This window comes from Hemitrygon akajei, chromosome 1, assembly GCF_048418815.1.
Source record: "Hemitrygon akajei chromosome 1, sHemAka1.3, whole genome shotgun sequence".
NCBI lineage: Eukaryota > Metazoa > Chordata > Chondrichthyes > Myliobatiformes > Dasyatidae > Hemitrygon > Hemitrygon akajei.
Window position 1 is genome coordinate 127,056,385 of NC_133124.1, and position 10,197 is coordinate 127,066,581.

The 10,197-nt window shown below is 41.5% G+C and overlaps 1 protein-coding gene across 3 annotated transcripts in view; it reads left to right on the forward strand.

Annotated features, from left to right (window-relative positions):
- dok6 (docking protein 6) overlaps nucleotides 1-9,993 on the forward strand; it is a 512,624-nt gene extending 502,631 nt beyond the window's left edge. For all 3 annotated transcript variants that reach the window (XM_073051653.1, XM_073051670.1, XM_073051661.1), the window contains exon 8: nucleotides 9,396-9,993. In XM_073051653.1, coding sequence (XP_072907754.1) covers nucleotides 9,396-9,535 — 140 coding nt within the window. In that variant the 3' untranslated portion in view covers nucleotides 9,536-9,993. The remainder of the gene's footprint in view (nucleotides 1-9,395) is intronic.
- Nucleotides 9,994-10,197: the final 204 nt, after the last annotated feature.

The following is a 10,197-nucleotide window of genomic DNA, read 5'->3' on the forward strand; positions in this document are numbered from 1 at the left end:
TGCTATAACTACAAAGTGTTTCACTTTACAAATTCCGTTTCTTATGATGAAGACTGCCGAATAAACACTAAAAACCCTGAAAACCTGGTACCTGAATAAACTCAGCATTAGCCATATCATACGCCATAGGTGCTTCGATTACTGGGGCCAGCTTTAATAGTAATTAGATATTATCTCGCGGGCCAAAGATAATTCCACCGCGGGCCGGATTTGGCCCGCGGGCCTTGAGTTTGACATATATGAACTAAGTGATCACTCCACTACTATCTCGTATCTGGAGGGTGAAGAGGCGATAGGAACAGAGATGACAGAACAAATAGGAGTAAATCAGTTTTCTTTTGTCTTGGGAAACTACAATCATTGGTGTGTCAGAGAGATTAATGCAGGGACCCTAACTATATCAGTAGTTTGGATGATCGATAAAGTGTAATATATCCATATTTGCTGACAATTCCAAGATAGGTGACAGGGAGGATTTAGAGAGGCTTTGAGTGAACAGGCAAATGAATGGGCAAGAAGAGCATAATGTGGAAAATGTGAGGTCATCCATTTTAGTAAAATTATTAGAGAGGTGGAATACTTAATTTAGAAAGGAGAAAGTCAAAAGATGCTATAAGAACTTGAATGCCCTCATACACAAATCACTGTGCAGATTCAGCAGGCATTTAAGAAAGCAAATGTAATGGTATTCTTTGTTGTAAGTGGGTTTGAGTACGGATGTTGAGATCCCTCAAAAATGCCCCAAAGGTTGTAAGGGTGATCAAAAAGGGGTATGGTGTCTTGACCTTCGTTAGTCAGGGGATTAAGTGCAGCGAGGTTAATGATGCATCTCTGCAAAACCCTGTTTAGACCACACTTGGACTATTGAGTTCAGTTCTGGTTACCTCTTTATAGGAGGGATGTGATAGCTTTAGAAAGAGTGAAGAGGAGAATTATCAGCCTGAGAGAAGCCTCATCACAGCAATAGTGGAAGCCATGGACTAATGTTGAAATGCGAATGGGGATCGGAATTAAAATGGTTGGCCACCTAGAAATCCTGCTCGTTGCAGGTGGATCAAAGGTGTGAAGGGAAATAAATAGTTGACGTTTTGGGCCAAGACCTTTCATCAGGAACTCCAGCTGAAATATCGACTGTTTACTTACTCCATTGATGCAGCCTGCCCTGCTAAGTTCCTCCAGCATTTTGCGTGTTTTGCTCAAGATATCCGGCATCTGCAGATCCTCTTGTGCCTATGTGACTACAATACTCTGCTGATGCTTCAGAGTTGGACCAAAAGGAACTTATGTTTTTATATCATTAAAATTTGTATTCATAGTATTCTAGGGATGGTTGCACATTACTTTGCACTTTCTCTAATTGGTTCTGGCATCTCTGTATCAGCATTTTGGCTACAGGCAGTGAGGACCGCTTATTACTTACAGGCTGACGATTGAAAATCATTCAATGCAAAAACTTTGATTTACATAATTAAACAAAGTTTGATTAAAAATTGCAGATTCAAAGCAATTATTCTCAGCAAAACCACATTAGGGAACGTTTTTTATTTCTCTTATAACTGAAAGGATTTTGATATTTCCAAGGAAAAGTTCTCTTGATTCTTTTAAAAATTAAACGAAGTATCAATGAAAGTGGCATCAATTAACAATGAGCAATATTCACAGGCATAATTATAAACATATTTCTGGATATTGAGGAGTATTACACAATTCTGTAACATGTTTATTTATAACAATGACATTTCCCCAAGATTCACAGACTCAGGGCTCTAGCTATCGAGTCTTAACTTCCAGACTTCTAATCTCCAGTCGGGCTGTGACCTGAACTTCCAATCAACCTTCGGGCTTCAGTCTTCGGTATCAAACCAGGACTTGCCGATGATGGCAGATGAGAGCCGAAACAATACCTCCCAACTCTTGACCTCAATCCCCCGATTAATAAAGGCCAACACACCATACAACTTCTTAGCAACACTATCAACTTGTGTCAACTTTGAGGGATCTACAGACTGTGACTCCAAACCCCTCTGTTCCTCCACACGGCAAAGAATCTTGTCATTAACCCTCTATTCTGCCTTCAAATTTGACTTTCCAGAATAAATCACTTCACACTTTTCTGGATTGAACTCCATCTGCCATTTCTCAGCTCTATCAATACATCCTATCAACGTCCCACCTTAACCCTCAACAACCTTCTACACTATGCACGGCATCACTAATCTTCATGTCATCTGCAAACCTACTAGCCTTCCCTTCCACTTTCTCATCCAAAGCGTTTATAAGAATCACAAAGAGCAAGGCCCAATAGCAGATTCCTATGGAACACAGGGTCACTGATCTCCGAGCAGAATACTCTCCATCTACTCCCAACCTCTGCCTTCTGTAGGTAAGACAAGTTTGCAGGGATCCCATGCCTCCTGACTTTCCGAATGAGCATACGATGGGGAACCTTATCAAACACCTTACTAAATCCCATGTGCACCACATCCACTATTCTGCCTTCACCAATGTAGCTTTGCACTTCCTCAATGAATTTATTTCAACTTGCAAAGCACAGCAAAGCCATGTTGACTATTCCTTATCAGCCAATGCTTCTCCAAATGTTCATAAATCCTGTCCCTATGAACTCTCTCAAACTGTTGGCCCACCACTGAAGTAAGACTCACTGGTCTATAGTTCCTAGGATTATCCCTCGTACTTTTCTTGAATTTGCATGCACTCAAATGCATTTGCAGGACACATGTAGAAACGACTATTCCTGGGAATTGTTTAGGGTGCTCATTGAGTAAAAGGCCAGGAGTTCCCATCCAGAAACTGCAACCCACAACTCAGTTATGATTCTGAGCAGATTGATGAAGTTGAACTGGATTCTTATACTTTTTAATTATTAATTTGTATGATTAAATTTTGTGTTGGTGATTGAACAAAGCATTCTTTCCCAGATAGTTTACACTTCTCATCCAGTTCCAAGTAGCCACACCGTTTGCAAAATTTATTTGATGGAGAACAAGCCAAGAAGGGTGCAGAGAAGGTGAAGGGAGCAGTCAGGAACAGAAATTATTCAAAAATTCATTGTGTTCTTTCCTGGTTCAGCTCAGGGTATTTTCATGTGTATTCACAAACAAAAGGAGACAGCACATATGTTCAAGGCCACATGTGCAATAAAAAGGGAAAATAAATCTCTACAGTAGTAGGAATACAGAAATCTAAACAATACATCATCCTCTAAATAAGCTGATCTGCAGAATGCTAACTCACAGACTCTCCTCTCTCTTCCTCTCCCTCACCCTCTCCCTTTCCCTCTCCCTCTTCCCTCTTCCTCTCCCTCTTCCCTCTTTCTCTCCCTTTCCCTCTCCCTCTTCCCTCTTCCTCTCCCTCTCCCTGTCCCTCTCAATCTCCCCCTTCTCTCTCTCTCTTACTCTCACTTCCTCTCTCACTCTCAGTCACTCCCTCTCCCCCCCCCCCCCCCCTCTCTCTCTCTCTCTCGCTCAGGTTAAGTCGAAGTCTCATTCTGATTTTTGCTCATATTTTATGTTGATGTTTTTGGCATGTTGGGGGGGAGTTGATGTTCCGTGGATCTTCTTTGTTACGTGACTGTGGTGAAGACCGATTTTAGGGTTGTATACTGCATTCATGCTTTCAATCTTGGATTCAGCATACTCTGACTCTCTCATCGTACTGTTTTCTATCTCAGCAGTAGCCACCTGCTGTGCCTAGCCAAAGGCAAAAGTCTCTTCTTGCACCAAGAATGTGCCTTTTTATACCGTTCAAAAACCCTTACACTTGTACTTATCCATTCATTTGGTACCTGCACCTGCACAATGATCACCTTCCCCAAAAAAACACATGTTTCAACACCTTGCACTGTTCTGACTGTAGACTTGTATTCCCTTAACCTTCTTAGTACATTGCTGTGGACTGGTTGTATTGTACTTTCCAAAACAATCTTTCTCCAAGCTAACAGCACTTTGTCTTCCAAACTTCCATTTTATTTTAGCATACACCAAGGAGGAATCACACTTAACTTTTTCCTTACACACTCATCTTGTTCAAGCTCAAGTTTATTGTCATTTCAACCGTATACATGTATACCACGAAACAAAACAAGGTTCCTCCACACTACGGTGCACATCATAATACATATAATTTGTTCACAGCATATAAAGTAAAAGTACCACAAATTAGTTAACAAATAATAAGGTGCACTTCTGACAAAAGTTCATAACTAAATAGTATACTGCTTGTCGTATTCACCCTTCATTACGATGTGATGAATCTGCAATCTCCACAGAGGACAGTATTGGGATTGAACCCAGATTGTTGAGATGGTGAGACAGCATCTGTAATCACAATGCAGTGTGCCACCTATGTTTATCTGATTAACTAATGGAAGTGATGTGGATGCTGCTCACTGTACCATGTGGAAGGCAGGCACTTCCTGCTGGATAATGGAGAAACAACGTTGTCCTCAGAACATGAAACAACAATTTCAAATGAGTGTTAAATTGGTTAATAACTGGGGATATTCTTATAGGGTTGAAATCCAGTGTGTTCCTTTGAAGCAACTTTACGATCAATCAAACACACAGGCAATTCCTTTCACTGTTCCATTAGTGTAATCCATTACTTCTGCAGCCTTCTTCCAGTGAGATTTAGAATGAGTGACATTTTAATCCTTTAAGCAGTCGACACGGAATTTGTTGTGTTTATGAAATCTCTATACTTATTCAGTACGTAGGAGTGCAAGTACGTCTGTTTACCGTGAATTTCCAATGACTGAGCATTCTGGTTTGGAAACACCACAGCCCAAGAACAGAAAAGCCTACCAAAAGTGGTGGATGTAGCCTCGTCCATCAAGGAAAAAGCCCTCGTCATTGAGCACCTCTAAAAGGAACACTGTCAGAAGAAAGCAGCATCCATCGTCAAGGAGCCCTGCTATACAGGCCATGCTCTCTCCTTGCTGCTGCCATTGGGAAGGAGGTACAGGAGCCTTAGGTCCCACACCACCAGGTTCCTGAACAAGCGTGGATAACTACTCATCTCAACATTGAACTAATTCTGCAAACTCACTTTCAAGGACTTTGCAACTCTGTTCTTGGTTTTATTTATTTATTCAAATGTTTGTTTGCATTTGCAGTTTTTCTTCTTTTGAATATTGTTCGTGAGTCTCTGTGTGTACCTTTTCACAGATTCTATTGTATTTCTTTGTTCTAATGTGAATGCCTGCAAGAAAATGAATTTCATGGTAACATATATGATGTCATACATGTAGTTTGGCAAAAAGTTTATTTTGAACTTTGAACAGCGAGCATCCTTTGGTAAGTGTAGTTCACAATGGCAGCTCTCCCAGCTCAAGAGTACAACCAGCAAGCTAGAAAAGACCGGCATTTTGTCCAACCCACCCCACCCAGGAGCCATTGCATTCACTTTACCAGGGATTTGAGCCTGTTGTGTTTGTGAGCCATTTCTAAAGCCTCAGCAGTCTGAACATGGCGAGGGGAAGAAGACAGTGCAATGCCTTTCCATCCCAGGTAGACAGGCAGAGAGGAGGAATTTCAGACAAATAATAAATAGCTTTATAACGTGCAAAAGCCAAGAAAAGCTGCAGATGGGAGAAAAAGATGATCAGATCACAAGCTTTTCCTTGTCCTGTCAAAAGAAGATATTGTTCAATTTTTAGTCATAATTTATTGGCTTTTAAATTGAAGTACTGTTGTTGCAGAGAAAAGTGATGGGATGGATTCAGGGTAGAGATGGAATGGACCAGAGCAAAATAAAAATAAAATCCATTTAACATAAGTACTTGAAGCTGTTTCTGTGCAATGAGAGATTTATAACCGCTATTGTTGTTTTTCATGGTCAGTAAAATGAAGAGCAGAAAATTACAGGCGACACAAAGATTGGTGGAGTTGTGGATAGTGTAGTGGGTTGTCGTAGATTGCAATGGGACATCGACAGTACGCAGAGCTAGGCTGAGGAGTGGTGGATGGAGTTCCACCCAGAGGAGTATGAAGTTATTCAATTTGGAAGTTGAATTTGGAGGCAGTGTACAGGGTTAAAGGCAAGATTTTTAGCAGTGTGGAGGTACAGAAGGATCTTGGGGTCCACATCCTTCACCCCTCAAAGTTGCCTTGCAAAAGTTGATAGGGTGGTTAGGTATGGTGTATGGTGATTTATTTCAAGGACCACAAGGAAATGTTGCAGCTCTATAAAACCTTGGTTAGGCCACACTTGGAGTATTTTATTTTGTTTTAGTCACTTCATTATAAGAAGTATATGGAAGCTTTAAAGATGATGCAGACCTGATTTACTAGAGTGCTGCCTGGGTTAAAGAGCATGGATTATAAAGACTTTGGCTGGTGGTGTAGCGGCATCCGCACTGGACTTCAAGGCAAGTGGTCCTGGGTTCAAATCAGGCCATCTCCTTGCACACTTTCCATCTGTTCTGGGTTGAGCATCAAGCTAGCAACTTGGCCTCATAAAAAACAAAGCAGACAAAATGCCAAAGAAACAGCAATATTGCTGCCCAAGGTGCAGAAAGGAATAATAGCTTGTAAGGACAAGTTGAACAAGCTAGGGCTTTTCTCTTTGGAGTGAAAGAAGATGAGAGGTGACTTGATACATGTGTACAGATCAAGTGGACAGCCAGAGGCTTTTCTTCCCAGGGTGAAAATGACTAATATGAGGAGGCATAATTTTAAGGTGATTGGAAGAAAGGATAGGAGGGATGTCAGAGGTAAGTTTTTTACACATAGAATGGTGGGTATGTGGAATAGAATGTCATGAGTGCTGATAGAGGCAGATACATTAGGGATATTCAAGAGACTCTCAGATAGGCACATGGATGATAGAAAAATGGAGAGCTATGTGAGAAGGAAGAGTTAGAATGATCTTAGAGTAGGTTAAATAGTCGGCACAACATTGCAGGCTGAAGGGCCGTATTGGGATGTAATGTTCTATGTTCCTTATAAGTTAATTTTTTTTCTCTTCTATTAAAACCTTTTGGAGCAACACACAGCATAAGCACTACCAATGTGATGCTGATGTTGGAACTACTAGCATAAAGGTGATTCAGATTGAAGATTGCTAAACTAATCTCAGTCTCTTGCTCATAAGACCAAACGACATAGGCACTGAAGTAGGCCATTTGGCCCATTGAATCTGCACTGCCATTCCATCAAGCTGATTTAAGACTATAAAACCATAAGACAAAGGAGCAGAATTAGGACATTTGGCCCATCAAGTCTGTTCCACAATGGTTGATGTATTATCCCTTTCAACCCCATTCTCCTGCCTTCTGCCCATAACCTTTGATGCCATGAATAATCAAGAACCTATCAATTTTTGGTTTAAATATGCTGAATGAATTGGCCTCCACAGCCATCTGTGGCAATGAATTCCGCAGATTCACCACCCTCTGGCTAAGGAAATTCCTTCTCATCTCTGTTCTAAATGGATGACCTTCTGTTCTTTGGCTGCACCCTTTGGTCCTAGACTCAACTACAATAGGAAACATCCTCTCCACATCCACTCTGTCTTCCAATTTTTGATAGATTTCAATGAGATATTTCCCCCTCCCTTCTTCTAAACTCACGAGAGTATGGGCCCAGAGCCATCATATGTTAACCCTTTCATTCTCAGAATCATTTTCATGAGCCTCCACTGGATCCTCTCCAATGCCAGCACATCTTTTCTTTGATAAGGGGCCCAAACTGCTCACAATAACTCAAGAGTGATCTGACCAATGCCTTGTAAAGCCTTGGCATCACATCCTTGCTCTAATATTCTAATGCTCTCAAAGTAGAAGCCATTCAGATCATTGTATGCTGATATCACATTCAGACCATTGTGTCGAGATCAAAGGCCTTGGCCCAAAGTGTTGACTCTTTATTCCACTCCATAGATGCTGCATGACCTGCTGAGTTCCTCCAGCATTTTAGGTGTGCTATTCTGGATAAGATGGTCCAGACCTCATAATCCTGCCCCTTTCACCACTTGCTGATTGCCACAGGCCTTATTCCAATATGTTCGGGTGGATTCCCTCAATGGAGAACAACTGTACATGGCATTGTTTATCATGGGGATGCTGATGATGGACCTCCACCACACAGTCTTTGACAGATTGGGGTCAGGGTCCACCGGCACGGAATGCAAGGTATTTGAAGACTTCATTGCTGCACTCTTCTTCCATCTTCACTGCTGTTGTCATGAGTGATCACCTTCCACCAGCTCCACCGCTGAGGTCTTGGTTAGATCACTCTTTGTCCAGAACCACCCCCTTGACCTTCCTGCAATGGGTGTCCCTACCAGGAGCGAAGCGTCAGATGGCTCCAGACAGCATCGCATTTGGGATATCAGGAACTCAGAAGCCTCTCCCCCACCATGACAAGTTGACGATCCACAGAACATGGATCGAGAGCAGAGTAGATGCAGGACACCCTGCTACAAATTATACATCCTCTGACACCAAAAAACCTTACAGGATTTACAAAACCTAAGTCAGAAGTGTAGGATCAAGACCAAGGATCAACTTACTCATCATATACATTTACCTCATTGGGAATTTTCTGTGGTGTGTTGTTTGGGGTCCAACATGAAACAAAAACAATTATCCATTTCTTCTTCCAGTAAACTAATTCCACACCCCCTCCTCCATTTCCCATTCTGACCTTTCTCACCTTCTCACCTGCCTGTCACTCACCCCTGGGTCCCCCCTACTTCCCTTTCTCCTATGGTCCACTCTTACTAGATTCTTTCTTCTCCAGCCCTTTACCTTTCGCACCCACATGGCTTCACCTATCACCTTCCAGCTGGCCTCCTTCCCCTCCCCACACCTTTTTATTCTGACATCTTCCCCCTTCCTTCTCAGTCCTGAGGAAGAGTCTCAGCCCAAAATATTGATTGTTTATTCTATTCCATAGCTGCTTTGGATCTCCAGGATCTGTAGACTTTCTCATGTTTGAAATTAAATACCAGCATGTATTCACAATGGAAGCAGCATTATAATAAGTGATTTAAAGTGCTTACAGTGTAGTCAGTGACTGAGGTAATGGGGTGGGGTGGGGGGGGGGGGTGAAGTTGTCTAACTAGAATCACTGATCAGATTAACTGCCCAAGAAGAAATCTTTAAGATGGCATGAAGTTTTTGTTTCAATGCTTTCCAGAAAGGAAATTTTGGAAATGCCAGTTTGCTGAGTTTGTAGTGTCCACAATGAATCCCTCCCCACTTCGTCATCCTGGACACATACAAGATGGTAGACTGCAGCCAATGACCTTTTCTGCTGACCTGATAGTTCTGTTATTATTAAAGTTGACATGTATACTATGAAAGAATGAAATTTTCATAAATGCAACTTAACAGTTTTTTTAAAGTGTTTCTTTCTTTTTCTCTCCAATAGGGAACGATTTAAACTTGACAAAGGTTCCTCGAGCACAAACCTTCCCTAGCTACATCTCAGAACAGAGTCATGAGCACCAACACTTATTATCTCCAACTAGTAGCTACGGATCGAACTACAGCTCTGGGTTGGCCCAGTGATGTGCACCGAACAATTGGAGGAGTCACTGTGAGCCGGGCCACATGTAGAGAGAAGCCTGATTGGGTAACTGTGAGAGGGCAAGGACTAAATACAGGTGAAACAAAACAAGTCTTGGATGGCGTTTGCTGTATTTGGAGCATTCAGGTGATAGACTGAATATTCATAGGCTTAAAAATACCTGTACATCTTTTTTAATATTAATTGGCTCCCACCTGCTGATAACTACATACCTCCTTGGGAAATAGAATTTGATGTATAAAAATGCAATGTAGAGTATTTTTAAAATTCAGCTGCTGTAAAACATAGCTTCTGTGTGTAAAACACAATTGTTTGGACAGGTCTAAAAGTGGTTGAGTCAAATTGTCCGTGTCTGTGATGACTGTCAAACACGTTTTTGTTTCTAATACTAATTCAGGTATTGCTTTCAGATCTGCCCTGCAGAAATTTCCATATATCAATAGGTTTTTTTTTTCATTTGACATCGGATTGCAGTGTTGTTTGATGTGTTTTACTTAATCTGTTTGATTTACTAAGGTGAATTTTCTCTGATGAATGATAGTGTGATCATTCAACTCGTGTATGATGTTCTCCTAAGGGGTTATCCATTGGTGGGTCTGCAGGTGGCTGTAGACATCAGTCCGGGTCCACATAATTCCAGGAT